At 32.2% G+C, this 16,692-nt stretch overlaps 1 protein-coding gene across 3 annotated transcripts in view; it reads right to left on the bottom strand.

The window, feature by feature from the left end:
- The window catches only part of Iml1 (GATOR complex protein Iml1), a 199,049-nt gene that overhangs the window by 50,944 nt on the left and 131,413 nt on the right, over nucleotides 1–16,692 (bottom strand). For all 3 annotated transcript variants that reach the window (XM_075365142.1, XM_075365139.1, XM_075365140.1), the window contains 3 exons: nucleotides 15,956–16,029; nucleotides 3,986–4,099; nucleotides 387–597 (listed from right to left, as the gene is read on the bottom strand). In XM_075365142.1, coding sequence (XP_075221257.1) covers nucleotides 387–597; nucleotides 3,986–4,099; nucleotides 15,956–16,029 — 399 coding nt within the window. The remainder of the gene's footprint in view (nucleotides 1–386; nucleotides 598–3,985; nucleotides 4,100–15,955; nucleotides 16,030–16,692) is intronic.

The following is a 16,692-nucleotide window of genomic DNA, read 5'->3' on the forward strand; positions in this document are numbered from 1 at the left end:
CCTGACAAATTACAAATTAAGCTAAAACAAAAGATATTAAATAAATATTATAATAAGTAATTTTCCAAAAAAACATACATACGCGTAAAAATTAAATTAAAAAATACAGTTATAAAATTGAATTAAATTAATTTTAATTTTAAGACTCAGTACAACAATATTATTTATATTGTTTTATATAGTTTTACAATTTTTTAAATATATTATGAGAATGAACCTTTTGAATGGTTTAAAAGGTCTTGGCATTTATAATTAAATAACACATAGGTAAGTGGCAGGAGTAAAAAAAAAAAATGACTTTTAGTATATTTGTTATATATTTAATGGTGAAATAAAGATGACTGATATTACATAGGCATGTAAATTTATTTCAACTACATACATACCTCAAGGACATTTATAGCATCATCATATGTAACAATTCCTTCCATATGTGATAATAACCACTGTATAGAATCACTACTAACAAACACATTACTAGGCAGACTTGTATGAGTACTGAGCATAGATAAACCACTAACTGGATGTTTCATTGCTTCAAATATTTCTACTAATGAAGCAGAGTCTTTCAACATAATATTATCTAATGGAGATAAACTGTAAAAATTAAAACAGTGATTAAAATCAGTCTTAAAATAATATACAAAATAAAATTACTAGTAATACAAAATGAAAAAATAAAACTATATGAAGTTCATATAAAGATAATTTTAAAAACACAATTGTCTCTTGATTGTGTAGTTAATCTGATTTTGGAATAGGAATGTATATTAAAGCCAGTTTTTCCATATGAATTCATAGTAACACAGATAAACTATCTAAATTCATGTCTATGATAAAAGAATTTAAGAAGTTATTTTGTCATAATATAAAACCAAATCAAATAAAATATATTTAAAAATATTCCCTCCTATTGATTAAATTTATTTATAACAGAAAGGGGTAAATTAAGTTATAGCTTTTCATTATCTGTTCGTCTTTCGTATAGGTAGGATGCTTGTATAGCATTTGAGGTACACAAATTTGAAGTAAAGTGCCAACTGAAGAAGCATTCTCTGAGAATAATGCATAAACTCATCATAAATTATTGAGCACATTTTAGGTGTTAATATAAAAATAACAAAGCATTGTACTTACATGCATATTTTATTGCTGAACAGGGCATTTCAAACAGTTTTGTTTATACTTATTAACATCAAATGAGTTCCACATGAGCACCTTTTGTGGTGAGTAAAATGTCTAGACAATATTTAACTTCAGCCACACATTACTAAGAATATCTGAAGTTATTCCATTAATTACACCTTCAATTCTTCTTTTTGGTTAATTGATGTTTGTAACCTTCATTGCATACACCCTACCTTTGACAAACTTCCAAAGAAAGAGACTGAGGAGGCCAAATTGGTCAATCATGACCAATCCAATATTGGAAGAAATTGTTCATGAGATATTTCCTAACATATAAACCCCATTGTGGTGTTGTGCTACCTTGATAGAAGTAAATGTTTGATAGTGGTACTGAATACTCCTGTAACATGTCTAGATAAGTAGCTTAGTAATCCTTGGCTTAGCAAAGAAGAATGGTCCAATCACTTCATAAGCAGTCAACGCACATCAAATGTTAATTTTCAATTGTTTTTGTCAGATGGCATGAGGGTTCTCACTACCCCAAATCTGGCAATTATTACAGTTAATGTGACTAGAAACATGGAAGTTGTCTTCATCAGAGATTACTTTTTCTAAAAACACATTTTCAATCACTTTATCAAGAATGTCCATAACAAAATTGTAATGACAGGGAGGATCATCATCTTCAGTTGCATCGAATTTTGTAAGTATGAACCTTCACAATTGTCTGTCAATTGAGGTATTCCCAGTTCTAAACTTGCACGATGAGTCGATTTACCCAGGCTTCTCTGAAAAGATCCATAACTTCATCAGAAACAAGAGGTCTGCCAGCATCTTTTTTTTGGACTATATTTCCTGTATCCTTAAACTGCTGATACCAACGATTAACAGAAATTTTATTAGAAGGATCATGACTGTATTCTAAACAAAAATGTTTACAAACAGTAATAACAGATCCGTTTTAATGAAACCATAGTACGCAGTTTGCTTTTGCACAGCAGCCATTGCTCAACTGATGATCCTCCCTGTCATTACATTGTGCTGGTCTGTTAATTTAAGGCCATCAGTAAGTCTAATATCTACACTAATGTCTGAAAAAATCAACGAGTACTACACTGCTTTGTTCATTTTTTATTAATACCAAAATTGTGCTAAATGATGATTAACCTGTAGTTTCTTTTTCATCTTTTATGACTGCATAGGATCACTTTAGTCAGTTCATCATCTAAGTCTCTTCGAAGGGACTGTTCGGGCCTTGCAGTTCTCCTGGTACTTTTTCATACGTACTGATTTCCGAGTCTTTTCTGGCATTGAAAAGGTTCATATTGTAAGTTTCTTTCTTGTGAGTGTGAAGCAAGTATTCTTGTCTTTCATATTTTTGTTTAATGTTATCTTGTCTGTGGTGTCTTCTGGTGTAAGGCCAATCTCCTTCAGATCCTTTTTTATTTCTCCGATACATCTGCATCCTGTCTTGGTATTTTTCAAGTCAAGATTGTACTGTACCAGCTGTTTCTGAAGTCTTGAATTTTGCAGCCTCATGATGTGTCCAAAGCTACTCTCCTCTTACGCTTGGTATCAGTGATGGGTTCTAACTTTTTGTACACAACTTCGTTCGACATGATCCACTACTATCTGTCTTATTGGTACTTTTTATTGACACAGGTTCTTCCAATTTTTCTTTCAATTTTTTGAAGTCTGTCGGTTTTTGATTGTTCATTCAGGTGGAAGAATGTATCTGCTGCATATGCGGCTTCTGATTTTATAACCGTATTGTAGTGTCTTATTTTTGTGTTTATAGACAGGCATTTTTTACTATAGATATACAAGGTTAATTTTTGTGCTTTAGCTAGTTTGTTTGTTCTTGTATGGATTGGGGTATTTTCATTAAGGTTGTTTATTATTTCTGAGAGGTAATTAAATCGGGTAACTATTTTGACATCATTACTATTTATGTTTACTTCTTTTAATTGTGTTGGTTTTTGGGGCATAATTTCTGTCTTTTTAAATGATATTTTGAGGCCAATTTTATATGCAGTTTTAAAGTTCTAATATCTGTGTTTGATAGCAGTGCCAAGTCGTCGGCAAAACCAAGGCATTTTATTTTGATTTTTTGACCTATTTTTATTTTTGGGGGCATTTTTGGAGCTATTACCATTTCCAGAGTGCAGCTGGTTAGTAGTGGTGAGAATCCATTGCCTTGGTGCAGTCCTGTTTTAATCTGAAATGGTAATGAGAGTTTGCCTCTGAATTTCACTTTTGACTTGTGTTTGTCAGGATCAGTTTTATTATGTTTATTAATTTGGGACCTAGTCTAAGGTATCTTAAAATTTTTAGTAGGGATTCTCTGTGAATGTAATCATATGCTTTCTTGAAGTCTACAAGCAATGTAGTTTAAGTTTACAAATTTTGTTTAAGTTTAGTTTATTATATAGTAATTCCTGTAGTGAAGAAAACAAACACCTCATTTGAATATCAATATTTTGGTGGGCTTGTCTCACTGATGTGAAATAGTATAATTGACTCAATATGATGGAAAATCACTTTATTCTTTTTTCCCTTACTAACCTATTATATCTTGTTATTTTTGAGAACAGCTATGCTGTTATTGAAAGAAATTTATGACTAATGTCAAACTGCCTACAATCATTTTAGTTATGGCCTCTAATAAACAATTAACAATAATATACCAACATACAATATATTAAATATTTACTTTAACAATAATGAAATACATTAGAAAAAAATGAGAAAATACCATAGAGATGGAATGTTATTCATGGCTATTGCAACATGCTGTTTAATTTAAAATAGCTAATTTAATTAAGATCTAAAAACAGTATGAAAATAAGAAGACTACCTATCTTGATCATTTGCGTCATTATGATCATTATCAAAACTCGATGTTAAAGGAGCCATTATCATTTCCATAGCAGGTGATGCTCTACCACGTTCTAAAACCTTAGAACCTGATCTGTAAAATTATATAAATGAATAAAATAAATTAATTTACAAAACTGACAATAAATAAACTAACAAAAATTATTTTTGTATCATTTAATGACACATTATTTGCAGACAATAACTTTTAAAGAAAGGTTTTGATAAATGAAAAGCTTTAATTAAATACAATTAAATCTTGTAAAATTTGTAAGAAAAATTATGATAAAAGAACATGAAATAAAAGCCATCAAGAGAATAACACTTTTTAGAATATGTGGTTTTAAAACTAAAGATATGCATATGTTGTAGGCAAACTGAAAAATCAGGCTTATTAAACGTTTAATAAATGTCCAATAAAGGTGCATTGCAAAATGACAGCACTCTTTACGTGCTGTCATTTTGCAATGCACCTGGAAAATTATCTAGCAATTTCACTTGACATGACTTGAAAACTAGAACTTGATATTTTTCAGGCTTACTGTAATAAGTCAATACAACTTTAGGCTAATTAGAAAATGTGTTTACTCATTAAAGAGAAATAGAGCTAGAGGTAATAAAGAAATTTAGTCTTCCAAATCGTAAGAATTTGGAAGAGATTTTTAATTAGCCTGAAGTTGTATGAGCTCATTACAATAAGCCTGAAAAATATCAGGCTGATTAGAAATTGCTAGATAATTTTCCAATTTGCCAGGCACATTGCAAAATGCCATAGACTCTTTACAATAAGCCTGATTTTTCAATTCACACACATATATATATATATATATATATATGTAATATAAATAGCTAAATATAATTTAAAACCACAAAAATTCTAAAGAAATTCAATAATTTTCAAGAATAAAGCATAAAAGGTAGTTTTCAGTTATAAAATGTAAAAAAAGCAAATTGTAAAAAGAATACAAATTGTTTCAATGTAAACTGTGAACTTAGTTTTTAAGAAACAGAAAATAAGATAACCTATCTGGTCTGATCTGCTTGGAATGTAATTGTGAAATATGCACAGACAATAAAGAATGAAAACTGTAACTTATTTTATCACAGCAAAAGCATTACAACTTTATTTTTAAAATTCTACTATCAACTTTTGTAAAGGACTTAAATGAAAAACAATTATCAAAACTCAAAAGCTGTCAAATTTTTGAAATTTTCTGGAAAAATCAAAATGTCTATAGTACATACATGCAGAGAGCATGTAATTGACTTTCAGTTTATTGGTTAAAAAAAAGTAGAAAATATGGTGGTATTATATAAATTATCTATATTTATTTACATATTTTTAATACAGCAACATTAGCTATTGCAAATTCAAAACTGTGCAACCCACACGACATTCAGTTATTAGCCTATCTATGAGTTTCTTAAAGGTTTTAAAGCTCTGATTAGCCAGCCAGATGTTCTTCTTGGTAAAGAGATGGTAGTCAAACAGCTTCAATTCAAAGGAATATGAGGGATAAATAAAAATCTTCATCTTTTAACTAGTCAAGTTAAAGTCTTATGCAATTTGCAGAGTGAGACTGCTCTCAACTGCATTGTTTATTAGATAGTCTGGCATGTTAGACAAACCTAATTTATTATTTTTGTAATTACTATAATGTTCAAGAAATTTAGTTTTAAAGGACCTATTTGTTTTTCCTATACAAATATCATTACATTTAATTTTATTAATTCCACACAGGAATTGTTTATTAATAAAAATATTTATTTTATTTTTATTTTTTGTTTTTTAAATAGTTCATTATTTGGCTATTAGGTTTGTAATGGTGTTTAAATATTTCTTTATTTTTAGTAGTTTTCAGTAATATTACTCGTGTATAAATACTGTATGTATATGTTTTCTTTTCAGTCTTTTGTATCTTATTATGTATTGGTTGTAAGGTAGTTATTTTGTTACTGTGTATTGTTAGTTTTTTATAAATATTATTAATTAAAGTAATATCATATCCATTTTCAACCGCTATATGTTTAATGATTTATTTTATTATTTAACTCTTCTTTGTTATGTGTATATTTGATTGCTCTATTAATCATATTTGTAAAAGTGTTAATTTTACGAGACAAAGGGTAATTTAATTCTTTATGAATTGTTATATTATTAGATGCAGGTTTTCTATATACTGATGTTTTAGTTTGGTTGTCCTTGTTTATTACGATACTAATAACTAAATAATTTAACATTCTATTATTATCTATTTCAAATGTAAATTTAATATTTTCATTATAAGAATTAAATTTGTTTAATGTTATTAGATGTTCAGGGTTACATATAATGAGAATATCAGCATACCGTGTCCATATTAAAACTTCATGTGTATGAGTGATGCCATGCACTAATTTACTATCAAAATTCTGTAAATATATTTCTGACATAATTGCAGATAATAGAAATTCTACAGGTAAGGTATTTTTTTTGTGTATAATATTTGTTTAAAATCAACATTATATTTTTGATACACAAATTTTGGTATTGGAAATTAATAAAGATGACATAAAATTAAATATAGTAGAAAAATATTACATGTATAAATACAAACAAAATTCCAGTTTGATAAACCATCAGAGTGTGAGGATGAAAATCTTATAAAAACTGCCAACAGACAGCAACAATCTTATAATAAATTAATACACAATTTTCATTATTTTAGTATTTCTATATTACAGCAACTAAATTATTTTAATCAAGATTGAGGATGTGGGATCTCACAAAAGTACTTTCATGGTTAAATTAAGGTAAGATATGTTTTATCTCAATATTCTATACTAGGTGGTTTTTATTTTAATAAAATCTAAAATATAATTTAACTGTACAGATGAATAATGTGAATTTTAAACAGATTAATTTTAGTAATATATTTATATATTCAAAAAACAAAAACATAACCGCTAAATAAAATAACAGAAAAACCTAAATAAAAACTAATACCAATAGTCGACTTTCGCAGGATCCTGGATCATCAATCAGTAGATAACACTATTCTATAGTTTCGTCAACAAATTAAAAAAAAAAAAAATAAAAATTTATAAAACATAAACACTAAAAACAACAAAATTTGTAACAACATAGCTCCACTGCCATGTTGATTACATTACAACATTTGGCGTTTTAAACTTACATCATTCTAGTAATGGCAGTGGAGTTATGTTGTTACAAATTTTGTGGTTTTAGTTTATGATTTCTAAATTAATGTATTTATAGAATTGCTGTACCAACTGATGATGCAAGATCCTGCAAAAGTCGACTATTGGTATCAGTTTTTTTAGATTTTTCTGTTATTGTGTTTAGTGGTTAAGTTGTTTTTTGAATTTAATTGGCAGTGTGAACAATATGTTGATGAATTATTTGAATTTTCAAAAAGTTATAAATATATATATAAAACCTTTTTGTTTTAAAAATTAAAAACAAAAATAATAAATATACATAAGGGGAAGATAACAAAGAATGCGAAAAAACAGTTGAATTTTTCTGCATTTCTGGGAAAAAAATTTGCTTATACCAGAAATAATTTTAGACTAAATTTTATAGTTAAAAATTTTTATAAAATTTTATTTTACAGCATTAAAACAATATTTTATTGAACTATTTCAAGACATAAATTTTCTGTTTTTTTATTGATATATAAAAATCTCCCTCTATGAATCATGAGAACTTGCCGATGGTGAGGGGGATTGAGCGCTCAGTGATACAGAGTAGCTGGACCAAAGGTGCAACCATATCAGAGAGGTATCTGTAGAGAGACAAACTAAGGAATGATTCCTGAAAAGGGCAGCAGCTCTTTCAGTAGTTGTTAAGAGCGTAGGTCAGGACGACTTAAATGGCCATATCAACATCACTCAATCCTCTGAGTACTGCGCAGCTGAAAGCAATGGAAAACTACAGCTGCTTTTTTTTCCAAGAAATGTAACTCTCTGCATTTTCATATAACAAAAACGCAGGCGCCTTCCTTGGTAAAATATTCCAGAGGTAAACTGGTCCCCCGTTCAGATCTTCGGGTGGAAACTACTAAGGAAGGGGTCACCAGAAAATTAAAAAATAACATTCTACGAGTCACAGCGTGGAATATTAGAAGTCTAAAAAAAGGTTGGTAGGTTAGAAAATTTAAAGAGTGAAATGGCTAGGATAAATGTTCATGTAATGCTTAAAATGTAATGTAAATTGTAAATATACATTACATGTAAATTCATGTAATGTTCAAAATGCTTAGCGATAGAATCACTGTAATAAGGATAAAATCAAAACCTCAACTGACAACAATTGTTAATGTCTATATACCTACAAGTACCCATGATGATGAGGTAGAATGTGCATATGAAGAAATTGACAAAGTAATTAAACCCATAAAAGGGGATGAAAATTTAATGATAGCTGAAGATTGGAATGTAAGCATTGGAAAAGGCAAGTAAGGAAATATAGTGGGTGAATAGGGGCTGGGCAAAAGGAATGAAAGAGGGCATCGAATTATGGAGTTTTGCTTGAAGTACAATTTAGTAATTGCCACCACTTTAAAAATCATAACAGAAGAATATACACATGGAAAAAGCCAGGTGATACTGCAAGGTATCAGATAGATTATATCATGGTTAAGCAAAGATTTAGAAATCAACTCGTCAACTGCAAAGCTTAACCTGGAGCAGATAGTGACCATAATTTAGTGATAATGTAATGTAGATTGGGATTTAAAAATTTGAAGAAAATGTGTTAGATGGAATTTAGAGAAGCTTGAGAAAGAGGAGGTAAAGGCGATTTTTGAGGAGGACATCGCAAGAGGTTTGAGTAAAAAAGATAAGGTAGAAAATGTAGAAGAAGAATGGGAGAATGTTAAAAACGAAATTATTAAATCAGCAGAATCAAACTCAGGCGGAACAAACAGAACTGGTAAGAAAACCTCGGATTTTAGACGATATTGCAGCTGATGGATGAACGTAGAAAATAAAAGAATGCTAGTGATGAAGAAAGTAAAAGGAACTATCAACTATTAAGAAATACTATAAACAGGAAGTGCAAACTAGCAAAAGAAGAGTGGATTAAAGAAGAGTGTTAGAAGTGGAAAGAAAAATGAACATTGGTAAAACAGACAGATCATACAGGAAAGTTGAGGAAAATTTTGGTGTACATAAATTAGAATCTAATAATGTGTTAAATAAAGATGGTACACCGATTTATAATATGAAAGGTAAATTCAATAGAAGGGTGGAATAAATTGAAGAGTTATACGGAGGAAATGAATTAGAAAATGGTGTTATAGAGGAAGAAGAGGCAGTCAAAGAAGATGAAAGAGGAGAAACAATACTGAGATCTGAATTTAATCAAGCATTAAAAGATTTGAATAGCAGAAAGGCTCCTGGAATAGACAAAATACCTGTAGAATTAATGTGTAGTGCAGGTGAGGAAGCAGTTGATAAATTATAAAAACTGGTGTGTAATATTTACGAAAAAGAGGAAGTTCCATCAGACTTCAAAAGGAGTGTTATAGTCATGATACCAAAGAAAGCAGGAACAGATAAATGTGAAGAATACAGAACAATTAGCTTAACTAGTCATGCATCTAAAATCTTAACTAGAATTCTGTACAGAATTGAAAGGAGAGTGGAAGAAGTGTTAGGAGAAGACCAATTTGGTTTCAGGAAAAGTATAGGGACAAGGGAAGCAATTTTAGCGTTCAGATTAATTGTAGAAGGAAGATTAAAAATAAACCAACATACTTGGTATTTATAGACCTAAAAAAGGCATTCGATAATGTAAGATTGGAATAAAGTGTTTAGCATTTAAAAAAACGTATGGTTCAAGTACAGAGATAGAAGAACAATTGCTAACATTTACAGGAAACAAACAGCAACAGTAATAATTGAAGAACATAAGATAGAAGCTGTAATAAAGAAGGGAGTCCAACAACCATGTTCCCTATCCCTGTTAATTTTTAATCTTTACATAGAAGTAGCAATTAATTATGTTAAAGAACAATTTAAATTTCGAGTATCAGTACAAGGTGAAAATATAAAGATGCTACGATTTGCTGATGATATAGTAATTCTAGCTGAGAGTAAAAAAGATTTAGAAGAAACAATGAACAGCATGGATAGTACTACGCAAGAACTATCGCATGAAAATAAACAAGAACTAAACGAAAGTAATGAAATGTAGTAGAAATAACGTAGATGGACCACTGAATGTAAAAATATGAAGAGGAAAGATTATGGAGGTAGAAGAATTTTGTTATTTGGGAAGTAGAATTACTAAATATGGACAAAGCAGGAACAATACAAAATTCAGAATAGCATGAGTGAATGAGCCTTCAGTCAGAAATATAATTTGTTTACATCAAAAATTAATTTAAATGTCAGGAAAAGATTTTTGAAAGTATATGTTTGGAGCTTAGTTCTATATGGAAGTGAAACTTGAACGATTGGAGTACCTGAGATGAAATGTGGTGCTATAGGGGAATGTTAGAAATCAGATGGTTGGATAAAGTGACAAATGAAGAGTTGCTGCGGCAAATTGATGAAGAAAGAAGCATTTGGAAAAACATAGTTAACAGAAGAGATAGACTTATAGGCCACATATTAAGGCATCCTGGAATAATCGCTTTAATATTGGAGGGACAGGTAGAAGGAAAAAATTGTGCAGGCAGGCAACATTTGGAATATGAAAAACAAATTGTTAAGGGTGTAGGATGTAGGGGGTATACCGAAATGAAACGACTAGCACTAGACAGGGAATCTTGGAGAGCTGTATCAAACGAGTCAAATGACTGAAGACAAAAAAATTATATATGTAAAAATATAGTTTTTTAAAATGTGCATATGCTTCACGAATAGTATAGTATACTAATCAATCCTATATATATAGATTAATGTATTTGTTTTTTTTTTCAAGACTAATAAATAAAATAAAATCATACAATATTAACTTCAATAATATAGAAAAAAAAACCATTAAGATTTGATGATTTTTTCAACTGTAAAAATAATTAATTAAAAATACTTAATAAAAACGGAAAAGGACCACATTAATCACTTATTAGTTCAGTGAATCTCAACTTTTTAGCTCCTTCACCCCCCCCACAAAAAAAATATACATGTTTCGTGATCCCTCAACTCCAACCAAATGAAACCAAGTTAAAACTATTTAGCTGCATATTTAGCAACGAGTATGAACATGTATGTATGAAGTGTATAAATATGAGCATTTTACAGGTCCCAACTTGATGTGTACATGCTCCTTGTAATTTGATCTGCTTGCATAATATTTACTGTGAAAGGGTCATGTTCAGACATGCATATGATACAATTGAACATGTCATGCTCTCAGCAGTATAAAAGAGGTGTAAGGGATTGCAGAATGTCAGTTTAATTTTGAATACAAAGCATTATCTGGTGCCTTTAAGTTTTAAAAAGCGTAGTTTCATTGAAAATAATAATAATTGAGGTTTTGGTTTTTTTAGTGTTGGTCAAACGGTGTAACTGGTTTTTTTTCAATTAGATTCTTATGTAAAATGGATAAATTTGTGAAAAAACAAAGTGAGCCATCTACATCCAGTGAATCATTTGGTAAAGTCAAGATTGTACAATGAAAGTTATTTAAATTATAGTTTTACCTCATTGGATGTAAAGCCACAGTGCGTTGTTTGCTTTCAAGTCCCCTCCGATGAAACCATCAAACTTAATTCAACACTTGGAAACTAAACATGTGGATCATAAAAGCAAACCCTTGGATTTTTTGAAAGAAAATTACACACTTTGAGAAATCAACAAGCTTCTCTTTGTAAATCAAGCCATACTGATTAAAGTACACTTGAAGCATCTTATCTTGTAAAATTAAGAGAGTAGCTAAGATGTCCAAACCCCATATAATCAACGAAAACCTCATACTGCCTGCTGCAATTGATATGGTCAGAGTTTTAATAGGCATGGAAGAAGCAAAAAAATTGAAAAATATCTGCTTTCTAACATCATAGTATGAAGGCGAATCAATGACATGACTGCCAGTGTTTGCGATCAGATAATTCAGCAAATGAGTTCTACTGAATTTTTTAGTATTCAATTTAATGAATCTACAAATGTGGCAAACTTTTCTCAGTTCTTATGTTTTGTCAAATCAATACCTGGTAATGCAACAGGACAATGCCTTTTTGATGAGCTGGGCACTTCCTAAATTTTGAACAAGTGCTCTATTCATATCCAACCTATGTACCCAAATGGGGGCTGCATAAAAGATCATGCTATCAAAGACACCTCGGTACACCATGTACATTTGACAGCCTGACAACCCATAGTCTTTCCGAGCAATCCTCCTAAGTTTGTGCATCAATGAGGCGGCCTTGTCAACCACAGAGGGCTGGATGGACATTCAAAATTAAAAAATTTCTGTACCCAAGACGAAGTTTATACTTCTCAAGGATGCAGACATATTATCGTACAGTCGTAACCCCCATATTAAATATAAAGGCTGTGTGATCAGCCGAGTTAGAGTTCAGAAGTACCTAGGTGTTTTGTTTGATGAAAAGTTGCTGTTTAGCAACCACATTAATCAAGTAGCGGCGGACGCCATCTCATTGATGCACAAGCTTAGGAGGATTGCTCGGAAAGACTATGGGTTGTCAGGCCGTCAAGTGTACATGGTGTATTGAGGTGTCTTTGATAGCATGATCTCTTACGCTGTGCCCATTTGGGTGCATAGGTTGGATATGAATAGAGTACTTGTTCAAAATTTAAGGAGTGTCCAGCACAGAGCATTAATTTTTTGAACTGGTGTTTTTAAAACAACCTGCTATGAGGCTACCACTTTATCAAATTAGTGGTGAAAGTTCCATGTGAAGATTGCAAAGAGGCCCAGAAGCCTTTGGGATGCAGTTTCGAGTCGGGCCAGTACTGGAGTGGCACAGTGATCACAATGCATCACATCTAAAGTTCATTCAGTTGCCTGTCTCCAAACTGCGGAAGAGGCTGCAAAGCCTCGCGATGAAAGCATGACAGCTGGAATGGGACACCACGATTAAGGAAAGATACTTCTGTAACTTTATACAGGATTTAGGGGGATGGTATGCCTCAAGCTCGTTTTTAAGGGCAATGAGTGCTTACCAACCACGTTAATTTGAACCAATATCTGTTTCGGTTCCGCTAACAGCTGATGAGGTGTGTGTCTGTGGGGAGGTCCAGTCAGATGAACACCTGATGTTTAACTGCCCTGCTCTTGGAGAAGCCAGAGACTGGGCCACCCTGGAACTCAGAGGTCAAAGGGAAAATTGGACACTCACAAATGGCGAGTCAATGTGGCGAGAGCCGCATTGCCGGACTGTGTGGGAGTTCCTAGATGTGGTTGCTTTGTTCAACTGGCATCTGTGGCTTGCTTAAGGGAAAGACCCTTACCATATTGCTGTGGGAATATGGATAACTGGCATTTCTCCTGCCACCACCCCATTCGGTCGCCCTAGAGCATAGACCAAATGTCAGTGCCAAGATACGGCTACTATGCCTCTAAAACAGTTTAGCGACCTCGTTACCTAACAGGTCCTAGTGAGCTACCTATCAGCATGAGCGGATTAAGCAGGGTGCTATTCACCACCCGCTTATGTGTCCCAACCGCTAACTTGTCAAACTAAACCTAGATCAGGGAGGCGCCCCCCCTTGTTACTAATTACTAAAAGTCATTAACGTTAATAAAATAAAAGACAGCAATTTAGGCTGTCACCCCTCAGTCGCTGTATGCCAGCTAGTGCCTGTCCACTGTGGAGCTTGTATCTGGCTGGTGGCCAGCCATTATCTCAGGAAAAACTTCCCACAGCGGTGCTATAGGAATCAGTATAACCCAGATTAATTTAAAAAAACTCTAGCGATGACGGTTGAACTTCGCAACTCCCACATGGTCCGACAATGCAGCTCTTGCCACACTGACTCGCCATTTATGAGCGGCCAGTTTTCCCCCTGACCTCTAAGTTCCAGGGTGGCCCGGTCTCTGACCCCCCCCAACAGCAGGGCAGTCAAACATCATATGCTCGTTCGACTGGACCTCCCCGCAGACACACAACTCATCAGCTGCTAGGCAAAACCGAAACAGATATTGCTTCAAATCCACATGGTTGGTGAGCACTTGGGCACCCGCTGCCATTAAAAATGAATTCGAGGCATACCATCCCCCCAGATCCTGTAGAAACCTATACAAGGATCTTCCCTTAGTCGTGGTGTGCCATTCAAGCTGCCATATCTCCATCGCGAGGCTCCATAGCCTCTTCCGCAGGCGGGAAATGGGCAACTGAACGAAATTTAGATCCGGTGCATTGTGATTGCCGTTCTGCTCCGGTTCTAGCCCGGCTCGAAATCGCATCCCAAATGCCTCGGCTTCCCGACCTCTTCGCAACTTTCACATGGCTGCCCGAACATTGCTGTGGGAAGCTAAACATGATTATGGGTGACCACCAGCCACTTATTATGGCTCCAAGTGCTATAAAATGGTGGACAGGTACTTGCTGGCATTCAGCGACTTAGGCGTGGCAGCGAATTGCTGCCTAGACGATATAAATTTTATTATGGATGTCATATATATTTTTAGTAGTTGACGGGGTGCACCTATCCATTTTAGCAAATATATAACAAGTGAACAGTTGGGACACGTAAGCCGATGGTGTATGGCAGCATGCTTAGTCTGCTCACGCTGTTAGGTAAACTCTAGGAGCTATGTTAGGATAGTGGTCGCTAACTGTTCGAGGCTCAGTAGCCGCTTGTGGCACAGACATTTGGTCTTATGCTTTAGGGTGATCGAATGGGGTGGTGGCGAGAGAAATGCCAAGCAAGCCATATGAAGTCAGGAATGTGATGTCATCTGCATATGCCAATAATTTTATGAGATAACGATAAGCAGGGACAACACATGTCAAGCACTCATATAGGCTGTTAACAAAAAAAAAAAGTTCTTTTAAATTCCATACTGAAGCCACAGTTCTGCTACATAAAACTTTCAGCAGTTCTATCGCTTCTGATGACAGATCTAACCTGTACAATTTAAAAAATAAGTCATGCTGATCATTATAATCAAGTGTAGATATAATCTGTTGTAGAATCACTTCTGGGATGAAAAAACTGTCCACTATTTGATTGAGATAATTGTTCAATACTCTCCCTACTTCTTACTTTTATTTTCAGTAAATGTGTCACATGATTTAATTAACTCATCACATATGTGTAACTTGCAATCAATAACAGGCAATCACTAACTAACTTTCTGCAAATTATGTAAACATGCTTTTATCTTAATTAACATTTTTTGTTTTTCCCTTGCTTTCGGGTCATAATTGTTGAACAAAAAAAATGTTATTGTCTTCAACTTATAAATGTTTCACAGATTCCACATTTGATTAAATGCTACCAATACACATCAGTTTATAGTCTATCCAACCTTTATTCCTATCCCAAACTTGAGATTATAATATAATTAGAAAAAGTTATTATGTAGTAAGATGGAATTAAAGTTGAAGAAGTTGAAGTTGGTGAAGTATTATGTTTAAAGTGTACTTTTGTATGGGTGTGGAACACAGATTCTAAGAAAGGGATATGCTGGAAGAATTTAAAATGTAGCCATGGAAGAGACTGGAGAAGATTAAATTTAAATTGACATACAAATGAAAAATAAATAAGTAATAAGGAGAAAGATTTGAGCCTTAATCAGAAAAATTCAGAATAGGAAGGCTATCAAAAGCAGAGACATAACATGATAGGATCGATTAAAAGTGTTAGAATGATTAGCAGAATGCGAGAGATAAGAAAAAAGTAAAATTTAGATAAGGAAAAGGAAATGAGAGGTAAAGACTGAATAATTTACTGGAAGTACAGGATAATGGTGAAAAGGAACTGCTTCATGGCAGGTAACTGTCATCTTACATAATAAATTTACACTAACCTTGGTCTAGGTTTATCTGGTAATCTGTTGCTACCTAATCTTTCTCTAAACGGTGAACTTCCAACAACATTGCCCTGGAAATACAATAATTAAATTAAATAGACAGAAAATTTATTAAATTAACATATCAACCTTAAATATGAAAAATTACTAAATGGACACATTTTAACTTGTATGAAATACAACAATCCTGCTAGGTATTTACTTACTAGAACCACATTAATCAGAAATTGTTTAATTTTTTAAAGCCTAAATTATAAAGAGTTTGTAATAATTATTTCAAATTAATAATCACAAATACATAACGCAATTGACAAACAACAATGAAGTAATATTTAATCCATCCTTGTTTTATATTAATTCATTTAATTAATATTTTTTAATTAAATTCACAAAATACACAAACAAAAATAACATGCATACAACGTCTTCTATTAATCAAATAATATCACTTCAATTTTAAACATTAACAGCCTCATAACATTTATACATGCAATGCAAATAGACCTTATTTTAATCTTATTAAAATATCTCAGATAGGCACAATAAAAATGTATTAATTCATGCTATATAATAGTAAAAGTTATAACATACAGTATAAATGTCTATATAAAAACATTTAAGTTAAAAAAAAAAAAAAACTGATTGATAAATTAAGTAAAAGTAATTTATTCAAATTAAAACATACCTTTGAATCAATTGATACATATATTTTAATAGAGGTTATGTGCCAAAAT

This window comes from Lycorma delicatula, chromosome 4 (genome assembly GCF_047948215.1).
Source record: "Lycorma delicatula isolate Av1 chromosome 4, ASM4794821v1, whole genome shotgun sequence".
NCBI classification, from domain to species: Eukaryota; Metazoa; Arthropoda; class Insecta; order Hemiptera; family Fulgoridae; genus Lycorma; species Lycorma delicatula.